Source organism: Rhinolophus sinicus, chromosome 3 (assembly GCF_057876585.1).
Source record: "Rhinolophus sinicus isolate RSI-liver-muscle chromosome 3, RSI-T2T, whole genome shotgun sequence".
NCBI classification, from domain to species: Eukaryota; Metazoa; Chordata; class Mammalia; order Chiroptera; family Rhinolophidae; genus Rhinolophus; species Rhinolophus sinicus.
The window spans coordinates 132,563,792-132,591,151 of record NC_142503.1 but is presented as its reverse complement, the minus strand read 5'-3'; the positions used below and the strand labels follow the sequence as shown (position 1 = coordinate 132,591,151).

The following is a 27,360-nucleotide window of genomic DNA, read 5'->3' as shown; positions in this document are numbered from 1 at the left end:
ATTCGAGCCTGAGCTGTGACTGAGGGTGGGACGGCCGCCGTAGCTCCCGGTGTCTGCCCAGGAGGTGGGGGCGGAGGCATGAGGAGAGCTGCTTGGCTTCAGTGAGCGCACCGGGATGTGCGGGCCGGGGGCCTCGGGCGGGCTGATGGCGGAGGGCGGGAGCAGCCTGTGAAACGGGGTGACGGTGGCAACCAGCCCGGGCGGGGACCGGGACTGGGAGAGGCGCCTGAGCAGCCGGCTGGTCCGGCGGCTGGGCTAAGGCGGGGACGCGGGGGGTCAGAGAGACGAGCCCTCCACTGAGCCTGCCGGGGCAGGAAGGGCGAGAAGAGTCGTCTGAACAGTTCGCAGAGAGACGAGGGCTGAGTCAGGTTTGGAGGACGCGGGATCTCGGGAAGTGGCCGGAAGTGGCGAGAAGCTGGTAACAGGCGTTGGTACGAGGATCCGAAAGGAGCAGGAGGAAAAAGGGAGGTGTGTGTAAGTTGCGGAAAGGATCGGTGACAAGAAAGAAGGTCTGTGTAAGTGAAGGAAAGGTGAGGTGTGACTAGATCAAAGGACTAAGAAGACGGTGGGTGGAAGTGGATAGAGGAACAAGGAAAACGCCGTGGACGTGTCTGGGGTCCGGGGTCGGAACAGCGCCAGCCTTGGCCGGAAGGCAGCGGAGCAGAGCGCAAACCTGAGCGTTTTCGGAAATTGGAAGACTTGGTGGCGAACGAGATTCCGGACTCAGATCCTGCCTCGGAGAGTCCCGGGCGGCGTGTCCGGGATGTGGGATCAGAGGCTGGTGAGGTTGGCCTTGTTGCAGCAGCTTCGGGCTGCCTATGGCATTAAGGTCAAAGGTAGCCGTGCGCAGTGCGATCGCAGGAGACATGAAACGACAGCCACGGAAGCAGTGGTAAGTTCTGAGGAAGTGGATTGAGGGTTTTGTTTTTAAAAAGCACACCCTGTATCATCACTTATTACCAGGTCATGCTAAAAGGTTCGTTCTGTATGGATCCAAAAGAGAATGTGGTGGTGCGTCTAATTCAATACAGATGGTCAACTGCTGAAATTTAAAGAATGACGTTTTTTATTCTTTACTGGAAGTTTTGGTCTTTGAGAGAAGGTGGCAGGGTTTTTCAGCCTCCGCAGCGTGACATTTTGAACTATAACATTGAGGGGGAGGAGTGTCGCTGTCCTGCGCTTTGTAGGATGTTTAGCAGCGTCTTTGGCTTCTACCCATCAGATGCCAGTAGCGTCTCATTTGTGACAATTAAAAATATCTCCAGATATTGCCAATTTATTGTATTTTGCACAAGTAGCACATGGGAAGGGAGACGGACACTACCCCATTACCACAGTTATAAGAGTGAGATTTGGAGAGGAACAAGGGGGACCGATACATTTTCTAAATGAATCAGTAGGTGAGGCGGTGTGACAGAACATTAGAAATAGGTTTCGGATAATATCTCTATATTCACCAATTAAAAAAAAAAAAGCAAGCTTGCTGCTTCACTATATCATATCTTGAGACATGAAGTTATTATTTTTTTAATGAGTAAGTGGAGAAGCCAGAGTGGAATGATTAAAAAGCTGTTGCTAATTTTGGGGTGGTCAAAGTAAGGGGATTTTGAAGGAGATTTTTATATCTCTACTGCATCATCCAGAACTTCATTGTGAAAAATAAATTGCATATAATGCATTTTATTTTAAATCTATTTGCCTATTAAATCTATTTGCCTATTACTACTTTCTAGGTGCTTAGAGAGGAAAACTAATAAAATTAAATTGCATAGCTCTTAATTTATAATTTCTGAAAGATAAGTATGTGGAGAAGAAAACTAACAAAAATTTGTATACCTCTTAAATTCTGGAAAAATTGTTTTTGTTGTTTGCAACTTAATGGCAACATATTTGTTTATATTTAAAAGCTACAGTGTTTTTTTTTTCTGGTTGTAAAACTGGCTTTCCAAGATCTCAAACGTAGTTGGTTTTGTAAGTATCTGAAAGAATTTGTATGTGCATTTTTTTTTTCACCGCTTAAGATAAACTGACACCTATCTTTAGAGTCAGATAGACCTGAGTTTGAATCCTGCTTGATCCCTACTAGGTGTGTGATTTTAGCCTGCTTGTTTAATTTTCCTCCGCTTCAGTTTCCTTCTCTGTAATAATGGTATCTCTCCTTGGTTGTTTAAGGGATTTAAAAAACTGTAGATTTAAAATCTGTAGATAGGATTAGCACAATGCCTTTCATGTGCCACTTAATTAATGATGGTTATTAGGATAATAAAAGTATTGAGAATAATGAAACTTAAGAAAAAGAAACACCCTAAATTCTACTTATGTATAACATTTTTAGACTTACAATCAGCTTCAGCATCTGATTTATTTTAGCATTTTGTTTGGTTGCATAGTATCAAGAAAATTCTGGTTTACCGAACTAAGCGGTTGTCCATACTAACATTTTTTTTAGGTAGCTCACCTTGAAATGATGGTTGTAACAGTAGCAAATATTCTTTGAATGCTTACTCAGTGTCAGACACTGTTATAAATATTTTGCATCTTTTAGTTTATTTAATTCTTTCTACAACCATGACTTAGGACCTATGTGGGTACTGAGACATAAATAATATTAATTTGATCAAGGTCACTTGATAAGTAGAAGAGCCAGGATTTAAAATTTGGCAGTCCTGCCTCTAGGAGCTTGCCCTCTTAGGCACTGTACTGCACTATCTTTTCTATATTTGTCAATTAAATGGAACCAGATGCTTGGAAAAGGACTAGTGAGATTTTGTTACTCTTTTGAATCATTAACAATGCTGGATGATTTCCCATATATGGTAAATATAAGGTTAAATAATATGCTCTTAAAACATAAGTGCTTCAAGAGCGTTCATGGAGAGCGCATGCATCTAAGCTAAATTAACCTTTGTGAGATTAGGTATACCCACTTATTTAACTTTGTATAAAGCTTCAATTTATTTTTAAGTCCAGTGAATAGCTATAACCTTTTAAATCAGTGACACTTTTTAAAGAAGTTTGAATGCGTGCACAAAGATGGTGAGGTATGTACAAACATGCAAGTTAACCAACATACAAGTTTACTCTGGGGGTCTTCAAGTATTAAAATTTGAATGTGAGTAATACATTTGAATATGACTTAAACAATGGTAGTTAAATGAAATTTGAATTAAGTAGTTGCAGAATCTCTACCTTGCATACCTCAGAACATAGTTTCAATAAGCACTTTTCCATGGACTGTGGAAAAGATAATCAAGTCTAAAAATAACCACTTCTAGTATAGTTTAGGAAGTACTCAATGAGTGACAGGAAGTACCACTGTAAATTGACTTAGCTTTTTGTTCAAATTAGTATTTAGAGGTGACAGAAGGAAGATATAAGGTCATTATTTATAAGGTTACTGAAGGAACCGGTAGTATTTTGGGGGTGAATGCAAGAGTTTTGGGCCAAATTCTGTTTAAGAGTTTTCTGTTTCAGTGCTAACTAGATTGATTTTCCTTTATGACATTAGAAACTGGTGGAAATTACCACATTGCTTGAGGGCAGTGACTTATCTTTACTATCTTTGTACTCCCAGCACCTAGCATAATGTCTGGTGTATAGTAGTTACTTTTTACCAAATGTACTCAAAATAATTGTTTTCATTGTCTTGACTGTTTATTTCTGCTATCTTTTTTTATCTCCTGATATTTTTAACTTGCCTAATGTTTATGAAAATTTATATTATGCCTAATATTTGTGTTAGAATAACTAAATTTGTCGTTTTAGGGTAAAATATTTGGAGTACCTTTTAATGCATTACCCCATTCTGTTGTACCAGAATATGGACACATTCCAAGGTAAGCAGAGTTTGAAATGAAGAATAAATATTTCAAACTGGTGTTTGAATGTTTAAAAATAGTCGATGGATGCACACATTTGTTTTTGAACTAGCAAATAATTTCATTTCTTAACAGTAATGTAAAAATTTTTTGAAACTTTTACATATTTTAACTTTTTGATTTGTACTCATTCCCAGGATTGAATTTTAAGGTTCAGCAGTGAATAAAAGTTAGAAAGAAAATTATTTTTGTTCTATTAAGTTAGAGTTTTCAGTTCTGTGCCAATTCTTTTGCTGCAATTCTGATTATATTCAGTAATATTTTGAATTACCAATTCAGTTGTAATTTTTGTATTTCTTGTTTTAGAAATGTTGGATAAAAGAATGTTTAAGCTAAGATATTGGAGTATTTGTGAATATAAATTATGTAACACTAACTTTTCTGTTCTGTGTCACTATTTATAAATAACCTATGGACTAACAGCATCAGAAATTACTAGAGAAGGTTACATCTGAAGAAAATATTTAAAAAATATATATAAGGAAACTGTCTTAGCTCTTACTAATTAATTTCCTCTCCGTCCAAAGTAGGGTTCATTCTGGCTACTCTAGTTCAGTAACCTGGGTTTTTAATCAATGCATTGTCCAAAAGCATTTATTGAACACCTTGCTGCTTAGAAAGGTTTTCCTTCAGCATATAGGTGTTGATTCACAATCTTTATAAGGTAACCACTTGCTGTTTTGCTTTTTATATGACCTATAAAAGGATTCTTTATAATGATTTTCAACATTTAGATTGCAAAGTCATATTCCCAGTAATAATGACTACATCTTTGTTGTAATTTCGTTGCCTGCTTTTTTTTTTTTAAAAAAAAACAAACTCTTCTGTCAGTTGCCCTCTGCAACGGTCAGCCACTGTGTACCACTATGATTCTATCAGTTGCTTGCAGCTGACATCCGTTCTAATTTCTTGGTACCAGCTAAGCATTTAAAGCCAACTCTGATTGTTCAGAATTGTTAATGTAAAGAAACTGAGCACATACCTTTAAATACGAGAAGGATTGTAAGGACTGGGATATATCCAACTTCTCTGAGAAGTAATGTTACGGTGAGAAAAAAACCTTGCCTTATTTTTGGGCTAATGTAGTAGATGGTAGATATTTTGATTGAGCTGTGTATGTTGTGTAAGGTCACACACGGAGAGAAAGAAAAGAAGGCTTTAGACAGTCCTGGGTCATCCTAGCATGTAGGTCTGGCAGAAAAAGGGGATCCGGAAAAGGAGTCTGAGAAGAAGCAGTCAGGGAGTCAGCAGAAAAACCAGAATAGTGATGAGGAGTATTTTCAAGATGATCAGGGGATGGTCAGTTGTGTTCAATGATGGTAGGAGAAGATGAAGACAATGAATTGACCGTGGGTTTGGCAAGGCAAAGGCCATTGGTAACCTTGACGAGAGCTGTTTTGTTGGAGTAATGGGGTAAAAGTCGGATTGGAGAGGGTGGAGTAGAGACTGGGCTATGAGGAAGTAGAGGCAATAAAAGTGACAAATCCCGTGCTCTGAGTGGAAGCGGAGAAATGGAGTAGGATGAGAAGGATGTAGGATTAAGCGGGCTCATTGAACTTGTTATGGATAAAAAGATGGGTGTTAGAGAAGAATTTAGGAGCTAGTAACCTTTTATCACAGGGATTAAAGGGATTTGTGGCATCGGAGCTTCTGAAGGGAGTGTAGTGCCTGGTCTGCTGATATACTTTGGCAGAATAATAGGATTTAGAAAGATGTGTATCTGGCCACCTGAAAAGATTTTTCTCTTTCAGTTTTCTTGTTGATGCTTGCACATCTTTAGAAGAACATATTCACACAGAAGGGCTTTTTAGGAAATCAGGATCTGTTGTTCGTCTAAAAGCACTGAAGGTAAGCATATTCTTGAACTGTACTTTTTCTTTTTTTCAACATTTTTAAAATTAGTTTCAGGTGCACAAAACAATGTAATAGTTAAACATTTATCATTTATATCCCTCACACAGTGACAACCCCCTCCCCTATCCACTACCCCTCTGACATCGCACACAGCCATTACATTTCCACTGTCTCTATTTCTTATGCTGTACTCCGCTTCTTGTAAATATATATATATTTATAAAATTGTAGTTAACATTCATTGTTGTTTAGCCTCAGGTGTACAGTGCAGTGATCAGGCATCTACATCATCCCTGAGGTGGTCTCTCTAACGAGACAAGTGTCCATTGGATACCCTACAAAATCTTTACAACATTATTGATTACATTCCCCAAATTGACTTTCATATCCCCGTGGCAATCTTGTGGTTACTGACTGTGCTTTCTAATCCCCTCACCTTCCCCCTTATCTCCACCCCACCCCCCCCATCTAGCAACCCTCAGTTTTTCTTCTATGTCTCTGAGACTGTTTCTGATTAGTTCATTCATTTATTCTTTTCTTTAGATTCCACATAAAAGTGAGATCATATGGTATTTGTCTTTCTCTGACTGATTCATTTCACTTAGCAAAATGTTCTCTAGGTCCATCCATATTGTTGCAAATGGTAAGATTTCTTCTTTATGGCTGCGTAATACTCCATTGTATAAATGTACCACAGTTTCTTAATCCAGTCGTCTACCGATGGGCATTTCGGTTGTTTCCATGTCTTGGCTGTTGTGTATAGTGCTGCAATAAACATAGGGGTGCATACATTTTTTTGAATTAGAGTTTTGGATTTCTCCGGTTAGATACCTAGGAGTGGAATTGCTGGATCATAAGGCAGTTCCATTTTCAGATTTTTGAGATACCTCCATACTGTTTTCCATAGTGGCTGCACCAATCTGCAATCCCACCAACAGTGCACAAGGGTTCCCTTTTCTCCACATCCTTGCCAGCACTTGTTGTTTGTTGATTTATTGATGATAGCCATTTTGCCTGGGGTGAGGTGGTATCTCATTGTGGTTTTTATTTTCATTTCTCTGATGGTTAGTGAGGTTGAGCATTTTTTCATATGTCTGTTTGCCATCTGTATGTCCTTTTTAGAAAAATGTCTCTTCATGTTCTCTGCCCATTTTTTTCTTTTTTTAAAGATTTTTTTATTGGGGAAGGGCAGCAGGACTTTATTGGGGAATAGTGTGTACTTTCAGGACTTTTTTCCAAGTCAAGTTGTTGTCCTTTCAATCTTAGTTGTGGAGGGTGCGGTTCAGCTTCAAGTAGTTCTTTCAGTCTTAGTTGTGGAGGGTACGGCTCAGCTCCAGGTCCACTTGCCATTGCTAGTTGCAGGGGGCGCAGCTCACCATCCCTTGCGGGACTCGAGTTGAGCTGGCAACCTTGTGGTTGAAAGCCCAGTGGCCCTTGTGGGAATCGAACCGGCAGCCTTCGGAGTTAGGAGCACAGAGCTCCAATCGCCTGAGCCACTGGGTTGGCCCCTCTGCCTATTTTTTAATTGGATTGTTTGTTTTTTTGGAGTTGAGTTGAGTGCTGTTTTTATAAATTTGGGATATTAACCCCTTATCAGATATATCGTTGGCAAATATCTTCTCCCATTCAGTAGGATCCCTTTTTATTTTATTGATGGTTTCCTTTGCTGTGAAAAAACTTTTTAGTTTGATGTAATCCCACATGTTTATTTTTTCTCTTACTTCCCTTGCCCGAGGGGCTATATCAATAAAAATCTTACTCTGGGTAATATCTGTAAAGTTTCTCCCTATATTTTCTTCTAGGAATTTTATGGTTTCAGATCTTACATTTAAGTCTTTCATCCATTTTGAATTCTTGTATATGGTGTAAGGAGGTGGTCCAGCTTCATTTTTTTGCATGTGTCTGTCCAGGTTTTCCAACACCATTTATTGAATAGACTGTCTTTACCCCACCGTAAATTCTTGCTTCCATTGTCGTAGATTAAATGACCATATAGGTATGGATTTGTTTCTGGGCTCTCTACTCTGTTCCATTGATCTTTGTGTCTGTCTTTATGCCAGTACCATGCTGTTTTGATTACTGTAGCCTTGTAGTATAATTTGATGTCAGGTAGCATAATTCCTCCAACTTTGTTCTTATTTCTCAAGATTGCCGAGGCTATTGGGGTCTTTTATGGTTCCACATAAATTTTAGGATTATATGGTGAACTGTAATTTTTCTTTTGTACCACTTTTTGATTTGATTTTTACGACCGAAATATTTGTAGGTATCACGTGAATCATTGACAGAAATTGAATTTGCAAATAGCTTTTTTTATGACAGGAGAAAAAAAAACTTTTTTCCAAAAGAAAATGTATATCATTTGTGTAATGTTTCTTTTTTTTTTCGGTTTTATTGAAGTATAATTCACAAAACATTTAATAGGTACCACTTGATGTTTTGATTTACGTATATGTTGTGAAGTGGTCACCACAGTTAAGCTATTTATATGTTTTCAAAGTTTACAAAGTACTTTTAAATTCGTTACCCTGTTCCTATAAATGAAAACAAACACTTTTAACATTGATTTTAGTCTTCTGAAAGGGAGTGATATGTCTTAAGGCAAAAGTTAAGAGAAATTCATTAAAGAAAGCTCTTTAGAGTGTAAGAAAGGATACTTTATTTGCATTGTACTCTTAAGCCCATAAATACTCAAGATTATTTTATTTATTTCAGAATAAACTGGATCATGGTGAAAGTGGCCTGTCTTCTGCACCGCCTTGTGATGTTGCAGGGCTTCTTAAGCAGTTTTTTAGGGAACTGCCAGAGCCCATTCTCCCAGCTGATTTGCATGAAGCACTTTTCAAAGCTCAACAGTTAGGAACAGAAGAGAAGAACAAAGCTACACTGTTGCTCTCCTGTCTTATGCCTGACCACACAATTGATATATTAAGATACTTCTTTAACTTCCTCAGGAATGTTTCTCTTAGGTGAGTAGTAAGTCTTGGGAAATAATAGTTTAATTTCTCAACTAGCTAGATTTACCCCTCTAGATAATGAATTTCATTTGGAATGGAAAATTTTCTAAAAAATATTGTACATTTCCTTACTCTAAGATGTGTACACTGTATAATTTAAGAAACAATATACCAAATGATTTAATATTTCTTTGGTGTCTTAGAGTCATCATGAATGTCTTAAAAAATTTTTATTTTATTTTATTGGGGAACAGTATGTTTCTCCAGGGCCCATCAGTTCCAAGTCCTTGTCCTTCAGTCTAGCTGTGGAGGGCGCAGCTCAGCTCCAAGTCCAGTCATTGTTTTCAATCTTTAGTTTCAGGGGGCGCAGCCCACCATCCCATGCAGGAATTGAACAGGCAGCCTTGTTGTTGAGAGCTCACGCAGCCACCCCTCCAGAAGCTCAGCGGCAGCTCGTTGTCTTCAATCTAGTTGTGGAGGGCTCAGCTCACTGGCCCATGTGGAAAACAAACTGGCAACCCTGTGGTTCACAGCTTGCACTCCAACCAACTGAGCCATTCGGCCACCCTATGAATGTCTTAATGGCTTATTGATGCCTATAGGATCCTTTGTCCACTGAATGATTTCAGATTACAGTGTTTTTAAAATATTTGTTTTGCTTTTCAAATTTGTCCCCTCTCCCTGATATCACTGAGCCTGTTTGTTCTAGACATACTTCCTGCCTTCTAATTCAAATTTTCTGTGTGTGGGTTTGAAAATCAAATAAACATGTTCAATTTGTGTGGAAAAACAAAGTTTGCATGATTTTTATGATGTATATCTAAGCACACATAAGCTGTGTACTTCTGGTTCAGTCTTATTTCAAGCCAATCATGTAGATGGATAGATGAAGGGTAACATATTTTCCCTTGTGTTTGGTAAAGTAAGAGCTCTTCAAAATGTGTTTAATATGTTATTTTTACTCCATATTTTTTTATCTTTGGCTACATCTCATAAAACCATTTTTCATTTAAGGTCCAGTGAGAATAAGATGGATAGCAGGAATCTTGCAGTGATATTTGCACCAAACCTTCTACAGACAAGTGAAGGACACGAAAAAATGTCTGCTAACACAGAAAAAAAGCTACGATTGCAGGCTGCAGTAGTACAGACTCTTATTGATTGTGCATCAGATATTGGTAAGATGTAGCTGCATTATTAAATAATGGGATTTGTTTAAATGAGGGAGATCCCAGCTTCTTCCAAGTGAACTATAAAGACAACTGTGAGGAAGTTGGTATAGACTATTTAAATATTTCTAGGGGGAGTAGAGGAAAGATCTTAATTGCGAACGTTTTCCTTTAGGGCATGTTCCAGATTTCATCATGGAGAAGATACCAGCTATGTTGGGTGTTGATGGTCTCTGTGCTACTCCATCACTGGAAGGTTTTGAAGAAGGTGAATATGAAACTCCTGGTGACCATAAGAGAAAGCGAAGACAAAGTGTAGGAGGTAAGTGTCAGTGACAGTCCGTTTTATGGGAGTACAACGATTTGCTTTTATCCGAAAGGCATTTGAACATAAAGAAGCAGAAGCTATAGTGTATTGGTGCTTACAGCATAGTTGGAAAGACATGGCATATGCATGTGAAAAGTGAAAATGACAGTACAGTCTAATATTAAGTGCTAGATATTTAGCACAAATAAAATGTGTTCAAAGGAGAAAAGTTCCCGGGGTTGTAATGTCAGGGACTCTGCAAATAGGAGGTCAAACTGACCCTTCCTGAAGAATGGGTAGAGCTAGGGGAAGTGGGTGGAGGGTAAGAATACTTGCATCCTGTTCTAGATGAGAAGGCTGCTATGGAAAAAGATTTCTGTAAGGAAGAAGTGATTCTGTAAGGAAGAATTGCTGTCTATAAAAAGACGAGCATGACGTGATTGAAGCATTCATCCTAATCCTTAGGATGACACTGGGTTAGCTCAGTGTCAGGCTCAAGACTTAGAATATTAAGCTGGTATTGGAAAACCATTGAAGGTATGAGAAGAGGAATAACATGATTAAACTATTTTAAAAGTTATCTGGTTTGAAGAATTGAGACTTGAAGGAAAATTAGGAAGAAAAGTCAGAAATGTGTGGCATTTCAGATTATAGAGGTAACAGTTTGTCTTTCCATACTCCTGATTTCGCTGTGCTGTTCTAATTGTGTGTTACTGTCTGCTGGGGCTGAATCTGTTGCTCCATTGTCTCTTCTCTCTTCTGCTCTGGCTCTTGTTTCTCTTCTTTTTTCCTTTTTCTCCCGCATATTAACCTTGTTTGTCTGCCTAGGTGCCTTGAAGTTTGGCTTGATTAGCCACTGCCTACCAATTAGATAGAGCATTTCCTGTCTTTGGCTCTTCAGTGAGGCTTTCAGTGAGGTTTGTGCCTATTTCACTTGTGGGTGTGTAGTATATACACATAAGTGAGGTATAGCTGAGCTTAAATAATTATTTTGAGTGATATTTAATGAACATATTTAAAATACCTTTGTGTTTCATTGTGACTGAAAATTAGGAGCATATTTTTGCATGAAACTATTCCTGTTTAAGTCACAATTTCCTAATAGCTAAGTCCAGTACATATTTTTTTGGCCTGTATTATTCAGAATCTGTTTGACCACTTGACTATTTCCTTCCATATATTTTTTTTTCTTGTTTTTTTCTTTTTTCTTCTTTTTAAAATTAATACTATGCTTCATTGTTTCCCCACCTCTAGCTATTTGTTCTGGCTCATTTCCTGGATTTTCTTTTTCTGACAATCTCTTAAATGTCCCATTCTTCCATACTTGATTCTTACACTTTTTCCTCTTCTTAAGTGATCTCATTCACTTTCATTTTTAAAAACTACCATTTCTGGGCTGATGACTCCCAAGTCTACTTCTCCAGCCCTGGTCTCACCACAAATGGATTTATATCCAGTTAGTGTCTCATAAACATGTCTAACTCTTTTTTGCATAATTTCCTTTTTCTTTTGGTGGCACCATTGTCTACTCAGTCATCAAAGTTAAAATTCTGTATGTCCTTATTTACTCTTTCCTCATCCCCACATCCCACTGCTCACCAGCGCTTATCCCTTTGATCTAACGACCTTCTTTCCTGCCTCCATTTTCCACTGATGCTTCCTCTGTTCTTCTCTGGCCTGGATAATTGCCACTCTTTCTTCAGGTCTCACCTTAAATATCACTTCCTCAAGGATACCTTTTTTGGCTCCCCAATCTAAATCTGTTACTGTATTTGTACTTCAGACTGTTTATCCCATTTGTCATTACGTATTTAGTATTTCCTTGGTGTATTTAATGTTTGTTTCCTCCAGGAGAATAAGTTCCATGAAGGCAAAGACCGTGTCTGTTTTGGTCACTCTTACATCTCCAGGGCTAGGCACAAAATAAATATTTGTTGAATGACTTAGTAACGTACTTAGAAGAACCTTCAGTTAGTTTGCCTGCCTCCAAGGAGGCTTGCTCCCTTAAGTGTATCTTTCACACCTGCTGCCAAAGTAATTTTTCTAAAATGCAGATCAGTCAATTTTGTTCCCCTTTGTCTTTGGAGAAGTTCAAGTTCTTGAAAATGACACACAGGCCCTGGTCTGCCTGATACACAAGGCTTATCCCTTATCATATCCACTGCTCCCTGTTTGCTCTAGCAATATCAAACTACTGGTTTCTAGTATACATAAATCCTGTTTTAATTACTTACATGCCTCCGCATGTGCTATTCACCTTGCTTCAAATGTTACCTTTCTACCTAATCAACACCTACTAATTCTTTAGAACACAGGCCAGGTTTTACTTCCCATGAAAAGCTTTCTCTCCTGCTGCCATTTCGTTCCTTTCTTTACAAGTAATGCTTTCCTCTTCCATACTCTTTCTGTACATTATACATACTTGTTTTACGTTGTCTTTTGTGTGTGTGTGTGTGTGTGTGTGTTTTTGAGTGGGAAATATGGGAGTATGGGAGTATAAGTGGAATGGAATAAAAATACATCCTTTAGTTTTTTGTTTTTTTTCTATTTTGAAACAATTCCTTTTAAATACCCTCACTTTAAATACCCTGACTTTAAAAATGTATAATCTGATACAAACTTAGACACTAGACCACAAATATCGATATAAATTATTGGTAAACAAAAGGTAAATGTTAAGTTACAATTGATTGTGTGATTATATATGCCTTGCATTTCAGATTTTGTTAGTGGAGCCCTAAATAAACTTAAATATAACAGAACACCCTCTATTACACCTCAACAGGAGAGAATCGGTAGGTATTATACATATTTATTTAAATGAAAATTTCTGACTTGTTTTGGTTTAATCAAATCCAATATTATTTTTAATGGAGATATTGTAGTATAATACTATGCTGTGACATTGCTAATTACATTGGATGTAATGAATCCAAAATTGTACGTAAGAATTTCTTTTAGGCTACTGTTGTATCTTTAATTTTCTAAATCATGCTTTTCTATTGCTTGTAAGTTGGGTGCTATTGAACATGTGAAAATAACTCAATCTTATTTTGTTTTAGAACCAGAAGTTTATTAGTGTATGTTCCATTTTTTATCTTGGCTGGCTTGTAGCTGAAATTCTGTAGCTCAGAAACAGACAATATAATAATTTGTTTTGTTTTCCAGATTAAATAAATTAACTGGTTAATACTCAGTTATAATGAAGAGCAAAAATAATATTTAGATCAGTTTTTGTTTCAACTCTTTGAAGATAATTTTCTTCCCTATGTTAATATTCTTTAATGTGAATTTTATGAATCTTAGTCTATTTGGTGTCAGTTTCTACTGTTTACTTTCTTTTTTAAGAATCTTGCCTATTTGCAACTTACCTATTTTTATTTTGTGGAATTGCATAGTGTTTATTAGATGTATAACATACATTTGATAATGTAAACATATTACCCTATTCTTTGGTTAGCCCTAAGTAATAACTTTATAAGAATAAATTAATAAAACTTTTGTATTTTATCCTGTGGGAGAAACAACAAATTGTGGTGTTTTTTTTCAGCCCAACTATCTGAATCACCAGTGATTCTCACACCAAATGCTAAGCGTAAACTGCCAGTAGATTCTTCTCTTGGTTTCTCAAGTAAGAAAAGGAAGTCGATCAAGCACAATTTTAATGTTGAGCTGTTGCCAAGTAATCTCTTCAGTAGCAGTTCTACACCCGTGTCAGGTAGCAATTATAATTTATGTAATTGGGTTGTAAACATTACCATGAGTGCCTATTCTGGGCAAAGAGCTATTTCATAATAATAACACTTTTATTTTTTATTTTTATAAAAATTTATTTGAGCCAAACAGAGAATAAACCTGGAAGCAAGATCTCAACAGACTGAGAAAAATGTTTCCTGATACCATTCTTTAGGAGCCAGAGCTTTATTCTGTTTTTTTATCAATCTGAATTTTTATGAAGTCCCTAATTTTTAAAACAGACACTGGTCCGTATAACTAATGTATGTGTTTTATGGCTGTGCTCATTGAGCGTTATGATAAATAGCTCGGAGTGAGCGTTTGGGCTTCTGTGCATAGCACTGGTGCTCAGGTGTTATGTGATTGGACATCCTGAATTCTACTTTAGTTATTTCTGGATCTATAGCTATGGCTGTATAGCTGTCTTCTGTTGGGTAGCCAGAAGTTTGATCATCTCTGAATCTAGAGTGGGGTGGGGGTGTTACCATTGGAGTAACCATTATGAGTTGCATTTTCTTTGGGGGGAGGGGTGGTATTTTTAATGTTTTATATTCAGTTTTTATAAAAGCTTTAAAAACTTGGTTTGCACTGTTATAGCATGGTTTCCAGACCCCTTACCAGCCCAGCTATTTTCTTCCAAATGAACTGCACAAGTTACTAATTGTGGCCGACCAGAGCCTCCAGAGGATAATATCATATAATCATGCCAATTTGAAAACCACATTTTTGTTAGTGTGGTCTTAGGTTGAGCTGGCTTCTTGTGCATGTGTAGAATACAAGTTGGCTCATAGTAACTTGTGGTCAACCCAAAATGAAACTAATTAACCCAGGGTCCTCCTCATATTTGTCTCACATTTAGTCAAAAGGTGGGTGATCTCTGATTCTTTTAGATTTGTGTTGGTTTCAGACAGTGGTAAGAGTTCCATTTTGAATTCATTAGCTGGGTTATCAGATCTTCGCAAAAGCCTCTCTTTTGTTTCTAGTATCCAAAAGGTTTATATTTTCCTTGTTTGTTTTATTTAAAAAATTGAACAGAATAGCAACTTGTTCTCTGTGTTCCTTCACAGGTTTTTTTATGGTTCATTAAAGTGTAATAAGAACTCTGAGTCTACGTCTGTAGCTTTTTCAGTATTCAGAATTTGGAGGCTTAAAACTCTTTTAAAGTAACTTCATGTTTTCTTGATATTTAAAAGCTTTTCCACTTTGAAGGACTTTTTCCAAATGGCACATGTGAATTGTAGTTCTGCCTGCCTTATTTGCATTATAGCATCTCCCCCAAGGAAAGAGCTTGTTGATTCCTTCTCTCCAAACTACTCCCAAATAACATTCTTATGTTATTGTAACGTTAGTATGAGCCTGCTTAATCAGTGAAACATTTTTAATAAAAAATTTAACAAGTTCAACAACAGTAATCCTGTTATTTTAACTCACAATTTTTTTTAAACCCTACCTTCTTGGCAGAATTTGATAAATTCCATCTGCAAAATGCTTTTTTAAAAATGTATACAGGCAGCAATATTAATCTAAAATAGCATACCTATTTATAATTGCTTTCATACTACAGTCCTAGAGTAAAGCTACCTGTGTCACATTGGGTATATTATATTGGCCTCCAAAATTTTCTTTCGCCAAATGCATCCTAAAGTCACTATAATGGTTATAATAGTTTCTGTTTTAATTAAAAAACATAGATGTCTCTGGGGACCCGTGTGAATTCTTTATCAATACTGGTGTTGAGTTGAGAGGGTTCATGTTTGTACAGTGTATCCTGGGCATGACTCAAATATAAGTCAAATGTATATGGAGCTTCTGTTCATCACTATTTTATTTTTTTCCTAGTTTCTGTTATAGTCAGCTTCATGATGTAGTGTTAAATAACTTAATCAGAACGAGCTGTAGTAACTGCCAGTTCTTAGCATGGAACATGGCAGTAGTCAAGTGATTAGGGATGTGTTATAGACAATTTATTTGCCAAAAATATTGGACAGGTTGTACTCCAGAGTCAGGTGGACAGCAGTTGGCTAGCAGGTGCATACTGGATACTCAGACTCTAAATTGTTTTTCAATAATTAATATTTTATAATAGCATTAATTAATATTATGTATCAGGTAATGTGCTGGACTTTTAATGTACATTCCAGTAATATTTATATTCAACCATGGAAGTCCATTTTCAGAGCCTAAAGCCATTTAGTAAGTGGTGGGACCAATTCAAGTCGATCTCGAAGGCTTGCTCTTTCTCCAGTATGCAGCTGTGCCCACCCCTCCCTTGTATTTCTAAACAAGTTTAAAGCAAAACTCCAATGTGAAAGCAGTGTTTAATCTGACCTCTAACGGGCATCTAAAAATTAGAAAATTGATACTTTTTTTTTTTAGTTGAGTTGGGTTATTTGGCTCCTGAAATTTTTAACCAGAAATTATGTGATTTTGTTGTAGCTTAGGGGTAGAAATTAAGGTTTTTAATAGTTTATATTTTGAAAATAAGATATGTGGTACATTACATGTGTTTGTTTTTATAGTTCACTTTGATACAAGCCCAGAAGTGTCATCTCAGAGTTCACTCTCTCCTGTAGCCATCAGTGGAAATCATTTGATCGGTACAGATGTTCCAAGGCGAAGTAAAAGGATTGCAAGCAAAAAAGTTTGCAGGTAATTTATTCAGGACATTTTGTTTTCATTGGATAAATATTTTGTATATATAATATAGTTAATAAAATATTTTGTCTTTATACTGAGAATCATAATTTTTAAAAATTCCCTCTGCCTTTATAGTCTTATTAATCAACTGCCCCTTATGTATCCTCTAGAGAAAAATTCCTAATTTGAGGTCAGTTTGCTTGCTTAAAATCCTGCTTCATGTTGATGTGTGTAATTTTTAAATTTCTGATTAATTTAAAAAGCTAGTCTATTCTAATGATTCTGGTTTATAAGTGACTAATGTGTGATGGGCAGGAAAGATCAATTTTATTTGCAAATACAACATGTTCATATATGGTATCATAAAGCTTAATTGATTTTAGAAAATTACTACACTGTTCACTTACTAACAATATGACTTGCTCTGGACGTTCTCTAAAATTTCAGTTTGCAAGCATTTCTCTGGGTTTATGTATGCTACAAACTGACGTTTCTAATTCTGCTCTTTTAAGAGTGGAATCAGGAAAAGCAGGCTGCTTCTCTCCTAAAATCAGTCGTAAAGAAAAGATTCGAAGATCTCTTCGTGTGAAATTTAGTCTGGGGAAAAGTAGCAAAGATGTAGTAAGTATCTTTCACCATTTTTCATTGATGTTCGTGTTAGCATAAAACTGTAGATTCTATGCTAAAAAATCCTCTCGATGCCCCCGCTCCAGTTACTGTCCCATCCACTGCTCCTCGTTAGGCCAACCTCTTCCACGTGAATGTCTCCAGTTCCTCCTTACATCGATTCCAGTGGGGCTTTCCTCCCCAACACTCACTGCAGCTGCTCAAGGCCACCCATGAATAAGGTCATTGTTGCCCCAGCCAGCGGACAAATACCAGCCCTGGTTTGACCTGACCTGCCTGCTTCGTTTGACCTGGCCGATCACTTGCCCCTCTTCAATGTTCTTTCTTTCCTTGCTTCAGGGACACTGCACTCATGATTTTCTTCCTTCTTCGCTGGTTACTTTTCTAACTCCCATGTATCAGAGGGCCCAAAGCTTTGTCGTTGGATTTATCTTTTCTTTTTCCACTCGTGGTGGTTGGTCATCAGCTTTAAACATCATATGTTTACTTGAGGCTTTCAAGTTTATATCAGAATGCTCTCCTGAACAACTTGGCTGTTTCTTAACATTCGTTTCCTTACCTCCTTACTTGGATGTTGATCCAATAGACATTCGGGTGTAACCTGTCCCAAATAGAGTTCTGATAATGCATTTCTTCACTGCCTCTATTTCCCCACTTCTCCCCCAACCACACTTCTATCTGCAGTCTCCGCCATCTCAGTTAATGGCAACTTGTTCTTCAGTCACTTAAGGCAAAAACCATGCAGGCATTCTCAACTCCACACTTTCTCTCACACGCCTTATCTAAACCCTCAGGGAATCCCATCTAACTTTTGCTTTCAGAGATATCCAGACTGACCAGTTCTCACCAGGACTATATTTCTAACCTTCTCTAAGTCCTGTTTTCTCGAACGTGGATTATTGCAGTAAGCTTCTACTGGTAGGTCTACTGCTTCTACCCTGCTGCACTACTACAGCCAAAATTATCCTTTTAAAACCCAAGTTAAGTCATGTCACTTTGCTCAAAAGCCTCCAGTGATTCCTCATTTCACTCAGGAAGAAAGGCGAAGTTCTTAGGTTGACTGCAGCCCTCCACATGAGCTGTTCCCAGCCAGGGATCCCTTTCCTAGCCTCTTCCTGCCATTGCCCCTTGTACACTCCGCTACATCCGCTCTTGCCTCCTTGCTGTTAGTCAAATGTGCCAGATCTGGCTTCAGCCTTAGAGACTGCACTGGCATTTTCCTCTCCCTGGAATGTTTGTTCTTCATCTAGAGCATAAATTTCAGAAGGTTTTGGTCTTGAGATTTATTTGTTTGTTTGCTTGCTTGCTTTTCTTTTCTTCTTTTCTTTCACTATTGTGAACAGTCCCTGGCACAGAATCCTCAAAAATAAATTTTTTTAGTTAATGAATACATGAGGCTGTTTTTATTTTAGATAATAAAATATTAACTAATAGCCAAGTCAAATGCGTACAGTTTTCATCAGCATACATGCAAATATATTTGTGTTGGCTATAAAATTGTTATTCAATTACATATCCCTTTCAATTCACTATAGAGGATTTGGTAACTACAAAAAATTTAATTTGTCTTAATATTTTGAAAATTAACTGGTTCATTTCTTAACCAGAATTTTTTGAATTTTTCTTTTTTGTACAGAATGGGTGTTCTGGTGTCAATAGATTTGAAAATGTTGGTCGACGACTTGCAAATCAACAAAGTTTGAAAAATAGGATTGGATCTGTAAAAACAGGTCTGCTTTTTAGCCCAGATATTGATGAAAGATTAACAAAGAAAGGTAAAGCTACATCTCTATGATATTGTTAGGAGTTTTACCCAAAAAGCCTACTTTAGTTGATTTAAAAAAAATTCCCCCCCCCCAGCTTTATTGAGATATAATTGATGTATAACCTTTAGTTGTATTTTAATGACAAAATATATTAGGTAATTTACTGTTCTAAAAATTTAAAATTCATGTTTGAATAATGAAAATAGTAGAATTGGCAGTGTATTTTTCTGTGAACAACTGGAAGATGCTTATGAATGTAAATGTGAAATGTTTGACATTTAAAAATTACTTTTAATATAATTCTCTAATTTATTGGAATTAAATGCTTAATACTTTTATTTACCATGTATTTGTATAATATTTCAAAACCAGGTAAAATATAAATGACTAAAACCCTGAACTGCTTTATTTTAGGTTCAAAAAAGATTAGTAAGTCTGAGGAAAACTTATTAACTCCAGAGCGACTAGATGGAACAAGTTACCGGATGTCTTGGACAGGACCTAGTAATTCATGTTTTCGAGGAATCGATACAAATGAAGCTTCTTCAATAGAAGGAAATCTTGAGGTGGAAAACTCTTGTTTGGAGCCTGATATTACGGTGGAAAAGTCATCTATTTATGAGCTCACCCCTTCTAATGTACATAGTAAACATAGTCACAACAAAACTGGAAGCTCTCTTAGTGATAATGAAAATACCTTGAGCACAGAGACTTTGTTGAAAATTCAGGAAGCATTTTCTGAATCTGGAAGTAATCTTTATGCATTGATAAATCACGGGCAGTCATCAGTAACTAATGTGGGGAAAGTAAAATTAAATGAAACATCTTTTTTAGCATGTAGCCCAGAGAAAAATCTATTTGAAACTAATGATTTGAATGTGATAGGATCAGAGGAATACCACACTAGTAAAGGTGAAAATCGTTTTTCAGAAAGAGACTTCTCACTACATCATACTCAAAAATTAGATAGAGAAGCAACTATAAAATGTTACTCAACTGAGATGAGGATGGTACATGAAGAAAGCATTCATTCAAATATACCAAACGATTATTTAAGCAAGCAGGAATTGCCCCTCGATGAACAAATAAAGAATCAACATTCCCCAAGGGATAAGCTAAATACTGAATTAAAGAAGGACAATGTGACTGAAGAAAACGTACCGAAATGCACAGCTACTACGGAGGATGTGGCTAGCACCTCTTCCTCAGAGCAGATTGCATGTAATGTAACCAACTTGTCAAAACCTAGGTCTATGAGAATGGTTCAACAGCAGTCATTGGTAGAAACATGTGATACAACGGTTTCTGAAAGTTTACAAGTAACAGAGCATGGAAAGGTTTCAGACCACATACAGTGGTTTAATAAGCTTTCTTTAAATGAATCAAATAGGACAAAAGTTAAGTCACCTCTTCATTTTCAGCGTACACCTGTCCGTCAGTCTGTCAGAAGAATTAATTCTTTGTTGGAGTATAACAGACAACCTGTGAGGCATAAATTGGCACATGTTGGTGATACAGCTTCTCCTCTGGTTAAATCACTGAGCTGTGACAGTGCTCTTCCCTCTTGTGTAGAAAGTAGGTCAAAAGATTCCTCAGTTTCATGTACCCAGTCAGGTCCTAAAGAACAGAATTCTACACCATACAAACAGTCAAATGATGCAATTTTAGAATCAAGCATGGAATTAACTTCTAAGTCTTTCTCACGGATGAAGAGGCTCCCAGACTCCATGAATGCTTCTCTTAGGTCTACCAGAGTTTATAAACAGAAAGGGATATCCGATGACCAAATTAAGGTTCCCTTTGATGATCTGACAAATCATGCTATATTAAAATCTGTTGTAAATAATAATATGGGCTTTTCTTCTGAGATAAATAACAGGGTCCTTAGGAAACCATCAGAAAGGGAAAGGATCTGGTATAAAGGTTCTCCCAAAAATCCTATTGGAAAAGCTCAGCTACTACCAACAAGTAAACCTGTAGACTTGTAATTGGTAAATGTTACACTTTGTAGACTTGTAACTGGTAAATGTTATACTTTGTAGACTTGAAATTGGTAAATGTTATACTTATCCTTAATGTAAATAAAATTAGCAGTTGGTGATGTGACTTGAAAGGTAATCTACATGTTAATTTATAGCTCAGGATCATTGTTACATGATGGATTTTAATTTCACTGTACAAGCAACTTGAATTCTTATGCTTATATAAAAGCCTTTGTTTTTCTTAACTATGGCAATATTTAAAACTTTAATTTTATTGTGATCTTTTAAAGCAGAGGTTACACTTTACTTTTTAAAAGAAATTGTTGACTAGGTTTATGAGAAATTTTTGAAAATTGCATGAATTCTATTTTTTAAATGTGATAGGAAGAATGGAATGAGTTGTGTCAATTTCCTGTTATCATTCCTCCTAAGTCAATAAAAGTTTCTATAGGACATTTCTAACATGTAAAGGGAAGAGACAAGTCTTGGAAATCTTATTTCTTGAATTAATGTTTATTGTTTTTACCCAAATACCTAGACATTAGCTTGTTTCAATAGTATCTTAATCCCTTCTTCCTATTTGGGGCAAAGTAATTAGGTTTCTATTGCCTGTAGATGTGTAGAGTGTGTTCCCTTGAATTAAGAATAATAGCTAAAGCATAATAACGACCTGAGTGTCCTCATATAGTATGATGCTGCAGGAGTAATTGATGACTTTTAAACCATACTGTTTTTTTAAATTTAATTTGCACAAATACATTTGTGTGTTTTATCTGACATAGAATTTAAAATTAAGGAGGAAGAATTAGCTTGAAAATTTTAATCAAGGTGATTTCTTATGTTGAGATGCTTGACTTTAGAATTTGAAGTAGTTGATGTACCTCCATATTTACCTTGGACTCTTCTTACATGTTAGATTCTTACAGAAGCCTATGATGGTTTTGTCTTGTATGTAAATATTATTTATTTAGCATGGACATTAAAGATAACTTTCTGAAAATGACGCCTGAGACTAATGAAATTCAAAGTACCTTTTAGAATTTGACCCAAATTGTCAAGCAAATCTATTTAAGTTTATATTTTAAATTATTAGAAATTACAAGTCTTTAAGGAAGGAATAATAACAGTAGAGGTTCTTCTCTAAGTTTTAGAGGAAGGACTATGCAAGGCAGAACCAACCACTGGAGGAAGTCCTGCTGGTCAGTTGTTAGAACTCCACAGGGAGAAGTCCGGGCTGAATAGAGCAGCAGTGCTCCCCTACTCAGAGCAGCCGGATTTACAGTGTGTGTATATATGAGGAATTTAAAGTCATCAGATGTTTGCTTTACCAAGTTGGTAGCAGAGCATCTGTTTTATTTCAGAGCTGTTTTCCTCTCTCTAGGAATCCACCTTTTCTCAGAACTAGTAAGTATTTGACTTAAAGACTGTAAAAAATCTGGAGATACAAGCATCATGTTTATGTGACATCAAAACAGTTTTGTAATGTAGACTGGGTATGTGTTTCAGATGTTTATAGTATTTCTCTACTAGTAGAGATAGAAAATATTCATAAACTCTGAGATATGTGTTGTCCAGTTTGAAGAAATTTTTTGAACTTTTTAACATGCATTAATGTCCTTGTATATCCATGAGGATGGGTGAAAGGGTCAACTGGAACAGTGATGTCAGTAAAAAGGCATAGGAAATTAACTACATATCACCTGAATTAGTGGCTTTTCTGAGAGATGAATCAATAATCAATAATGAGAGATATTTATTTCTAAAAAAATATCACGTCACTCCAATTTTGTTAGCTGAAAGTGAATAGCTTGGAAGCATGGGAAGTGGAGAAAAAAGGAAAATTGATTTTAGACTTGATTTAATCTGTTTCCATTTTTTTTCTTGCACAAAATAGAGAATAATGTTGCTAATCTTGTGGGAATATTTGATCAAGTGATATGCAAATATGATTAACAAAGTTAAAAGTGGACATGTACAGTAACTTCAAAGATTATTTTCACTGTCCTTAAACAAGTAAAGACTTAATTTATGAGCGACAAATAATACAATTACATAGAACTTAAATTAGGCTGCTTAGCAGCACCCTATAGAAATACAGGATTTTGATCATCATTAAGCTCAGGGTATACATGATAGGTGTTTTTAAAATACCAAATTTCATATGAATCATACACAGTTTGGTATATTTCAGTCAAATTTACATTCACCACAAAAGCAGAATATTGCAATGACTTCTCCATTTTTCCCAGCACAAAATAACAGTGAACAATGTTAAAGTAACTTCAGAATTGAAAAATGTAGAAGCTCAGTGTGCATGAATAATAATATTAACCCCCAGCTTGGTCTTTGCGCCCAGAACTAATAGTGTTGATCCAGCACACACCGAAACAAGAAGCAGGAAGCCGAAGAGCATCCATGGAAGGTAAGGTGCTAGGAAGGAGGCTTGGCTTCTACCCAAAAGGCCATGTGTCTCATGGGTGAATTTCCTGTGCCTTCCATTGCATAAAATTGCTATAGGTGATCACGGATTTGCTGTATAGAACTAGGGCAAGAGAGCTGCATTTTAACCTCGGCAAGTTTGTTTACTTATTAGTAATTATTAGTTACTCTCAGGCCCCCAGGTACTTCAGTCTTCCCCAATCTGAAAGAAATTTGCAATACAATGTTTATTGTGTGGTTTTACATTTCATTTTTTGTCTTTGAACAAAATCCAAATGTTCAAGGTTGCTTTATAAATATTGAACAGTATTCTGGGCCCACCTGGATAAATGTCTGCTGTGTGTGGGGAGCATGGTTTCTTTGCAGGCCAAAGGGTTTTTACTTGGCAGTTGGTGTGGATGTTTAGAAATAACACTCAGAATTAATATTCCCAGAGGTTTTCAAGTGTTCTGGGTGTATCACTTTAACAGGAGTTTCTATCATTTTGTGTTAAATATCCTCATAATTTCTCTGCTCAGTGAAAGGGCGCCTGAAAGCAGCCTTATGATACACCCTATCGTCGACATCATTAAAAGTTCTTAGGATGTCTTTATCTTTTGTTTCTTCTACCATTGCCCCGTTACCTCTTCGAGACTAAAAAATGCTGGAAGGGGGCAAAATTAAAGATGTGCTAATGGGGGCAAAGTACAAAGTGGCAATCAGGCGCCTTGTTAATTTGCTTGAGAAAAGGTGAGTCACTTCCATGGGGGTCGACAGATAGAGGATCCCTAGGAGATAGATATACCTGGAAAGCGAGGACTGAACGCTGTGCGGCTCGGGCAGGAGGCACCAGCATTGGGTTGTGTTCTGGGGAGTCCTAGCCCCGGTGGCCTCCACCTGCTGGAGGAGGAGCCGGGGCGGAGCTAAGATGCGGAGGGAGGTGACGCACCAGCGACCCAGACAGACTGCGCCGCTCCCGCCCGACCCCCAGCAAGGCCCAGCGCGCAGCAGGCTCCTCCGGCCCCGGGTGAGTCCTGCGCTGATGCCGGCTTGGCCTCCTCATGTCCAGCCGACCTGCGGGTTCTTGGGGATCGGGAGTCGGGGCGGGCGACCTCCTGAAATCCTTGAGTTGGGAGGCTGGGGGCAGACAAAGGATGTGTGTGGGGTTAGGAGGTGCAGCTATAAGCACGAGGGAAGGGGTACGGAGGGAGGTTTCGTAGCTCATCAAATGACAACGGTGTTGCCCAGGGTATAAATGAAACAGAAGGCATCCTGCATTGAGAGCGGACTAAGGGGAAGATGGAGATGTCTGGGGAGGCTGGTGGCTCCTCCGGCCTTTCCCGTCAGAATTGCAGGCTTTGCTCTTTGGAGAGCAAGGTCTTACATCCACGGGTGACTAGAAAAAGCCTTTTCTATGCAGGAAAAAAAGGGAGGTTATGAATATTTCGGTTTCAGGGAAGAAAATGCGTAGAAAAATGGTCAAAAGAAAGGGGTTGTGCTGCCACTGCCAGAAGTGTGGGTCTGCAGCTGCAGAGGGAAGCTGCATGGATGTTTGTCCCCTTGTTCTGCGGGCTTCTGATTCTACAGAAGCCAGCGTTTAGGACGGTGACTCCCCAGACTAGTGTTCTCCTTCACCGGTCTGTCTTCCCTCTTATCACTCTGCTTCCCCAAAGTGTAACCCCCAGAACCCTAAGGCAATATTGCCAACATAATAATAGCAACGTAAGGGGCCCTGTGCTTAGCAGGGTTCTAATCTTGCTTACGTGTTTTCCCACACTTCGCAACAACCCTGTAAGACAAATGCTTTGCTCATCCACCTTTTTTGCAGAAGAAGAAGCTGAGGCATTTGCCCAAAATCACCCAGCTAGTATGTGAGTGAGCGCGCGGACCCACCTCCCCTTCAGATTGCAGGGCAGGCCTGAGCTGTGTGTACTTTCATCCCCCTCAGGAACTCAGATGTATTAGATGTCCCCTAAGCTTCAGTGTTCCTTCCACCGCTCCTCACGTTTTTGGTTCTTTACCACTTGTGTCTTCCTCACTCCTTCCTGTGAGCCTTTTCTCCCCCAAGACTGGGAAAACTCAAGATGTTGCTTTCCCTCCCCTTTTCTCAAAATTGAAGCAAGAATTTTTGTTTGTTTTAATAAGAGAGGACGAGAATGGTGGGTTAGGGGTAATACAGAACTTCCAGGGAGCTGTAAGGTTAAAAAATGACTGAGAACTGCCGTTCCAGTCTAGTCTTCCCAAGAATTCAAGTACAAAGCGAATTGGCTATCTCAAACTGTTTTGTTTCTTTAACACCTCTTCACAGCCGATGTCCTGGCTAGAGTGGACACTTAAGGCAAAAGCAAACCCCTAGGATTTTCATTGCAGTCCCTTTCTGGGTGGTCCTTGAAATAGTCCCTTGAGTGATTATATCACCACAATTGCCAGTTGTGGCCATTCACTGTAATTGGTCTTATTTCTGCAGGTTAAAAATGGTCTCCAGGATGGTCACCACCATACTATCTGGCCTAGTGTTTTGGTTGACGTTTGGACGGACTCCTACATCCGCTTATAGCCCGAGGACCCCTGACCGGGTCTCAGAAGCAGACATCCAGAGGCTGCTCCATGGCGTGATGGAGCAGTTGGGCATTGCCAGACCACGAGTCGAGTATCCAGCTCACCAGGCCATGAATCTTGTGGGGCCACAGAGCATCGAAGGTATGTACTGTGTTCTGCCACTTTGAAGTTTCCATTAGCATTTAACATAATTAATGCATATTGAAGAAACTCCCTCTCTCTGTTTTCCCTTTCTTCTTACCCTACGCAGTACATACGATCCAGAGGAGAATATACGTCCCATGAGAGCAGGGTCCTTATCTATCTAATTCACAGCTGTAGCCCTAGCACCCAGCACAAAGTCTGGTGCATTCATATTTATTGAATGAATGAAGGAAGATCTAGTGTTATCGCTAAAGAAAGATTAGAACCCAGCTCCCATGTCTTCTCCCATACTGATCTTTGGGAAATTGTGTCCCACCCCCCACCCCCTAGCTGGCTGCCTCTGTGAGACACTGTTTGTAAAAGATCTTCAAAATGTAGGACCTATAGGATCTAATTTAATTCTTGGGGATGACATCATATAAACCCAAAAGGAGGCAAAAGAGGAGCTAACATTAAGAGTTTATCAGACTCACAGATACAGAGAACAAACTGATGGTTGCCAGATGGGAAAAGGATAGTGGGGCCGGTGGAAAAGGTGAAGGGATTGAGAAGTGTTATACAAATTGGTAGTTACAAAGTAGTCATGGAGATGTAAAGTAAAGCTTAGGGAATATAGTCAATAATGTGGTAATAACTGTGTATAGTATCAGGAGGTAGTAGACTAATCAGCGTATCACTTCGTAAGTTATATAAATGTCTAACCACTATGCTGTACAACTGAAATTAATGTAAAATAATATTGAATGTCAACTGTAATTTTTAAAAAAAGATTCTAAGAAAAAGAATTTGTCAGAAACTTAAAAAAAATAAATTAAATTGTTTTAGTGTGGCAAGACCATTTCCCCACAGAATTTTTCTGATTTCTGGCAATGTGGTTGTAATACTTTTATTAAAAAGCAGCAGTTTGTTGTTTAATGATTTATTTATAGAGAGAATCTGAAGCTAGCTCTTGTGGGCTGGTGAACAACAGCTCTATGAACAAGTGCCTTATTTCCATGCCTTGCTTTGTATCCTCTCTGATTCAGAATGATCTGTTTTTCCACTGAGGCGCAGCCCTAAAGCAGTAGCATGGTTAAAGTAGGTTAACTGCAGGGAGCATTTCAAGTATTTGCCCACAGGAGTGGGTCTTACGGAAAAAGGTGAATTCTTTGTCTGAGTTTTGTCAGAACACACACCCAGCAAATTCTCCTCCCTGTGGACTGATGACGCATAATGTTTCTGAGTTTTAAATTTTCTAAAAACACTTTCTACCTAGGAGTCTTGTGACTGGATATTGTTGATACGTGATTCTCGTATCTGACTTGCTACCCACAGTTTGAAGCCATTG

The 27,360-nt window shown here is 37.8% G+C and overlaps 2 protein-coding genes across 3 annotated transcripts in view; both read left to right on the top strand.

Moving 5' to 3' along the window:
- ARHGAP11A (Rho GTPase activating protein 11A) lies at nt 1–21,912 on the top strand. The gene is made up of 12 exons (XM_019725552.3): nt 1–892; nt 3,766–3,836; nt 5,630–5,726; nt 8,448–8,701; nt 9,704–9,867; nt 10,034–10,180; nt 12,886–12,960; nt 13,716–13,883; nt 16,420–16,549; nt 17,050–17,158; nt 18,801–18,939; nt 19,345–21,912. The coding sequence occupies exons 1-12, from the start codon at nt 764–766 to the stop codon at nt 20,916–20,918; spliced, it is 3,057 nt and encodes a 1,018-aa protein (XP_019581111.3). The 5' UTR covers nt 1–763; the 3' UTR covers nt 20,919–21,912.
- A 2,308-nt stretch (nt 21,913–24,220) lies between these two features.
- Nucleotides 24,221–27,360, top strand: part of SCG5 (secretogranin V) — a 48,970-nt gene continuing 45,830 nt past the window's right edge. For both annotated transcript variants that reach the window (XM_019725554.3, XM_019725553.3), the window contains exons 1-2: nt 24,221–24,357; nt 25,798–26,030. In XM_019725554.3, coding sequence (XP_019581113.3) covers nt 25,805–26,030 — 226 coding nt within the window. In that variant the 5' untranslated portion in view covers nt 24,221–24,357; nt 25,798–25,804. The remainder of the gene's footprint in view (nt 24,358–25,797; nt 26,031–27,360) is intronic.

Bases quoted from the DNA above. Each gene is read 5' to 3' on its own strand.
- ARHGAP11A (XM_019725552.3), top strand. From the start codon at position 764: ATGTGGGATCAGAGGCTGGTGAGGTTGGCCTTGTTGCAGCAGCTTCGG. The intron at 10,181-12,885 runs GTAAGTGTCAGT...CTTGCATTTCAG, and splicing joins GCGAAGACAAAGTGTAGGAG to ATTTTGTTAGTGGAGCCCTA. The intron at 12,961-13,715 runs GTAGGTATTATA...GTTTTTTTTCAG, and splicing joins ACCTCAACAGGAGAGAATCG to CCCAACTATCTGAATCACCA.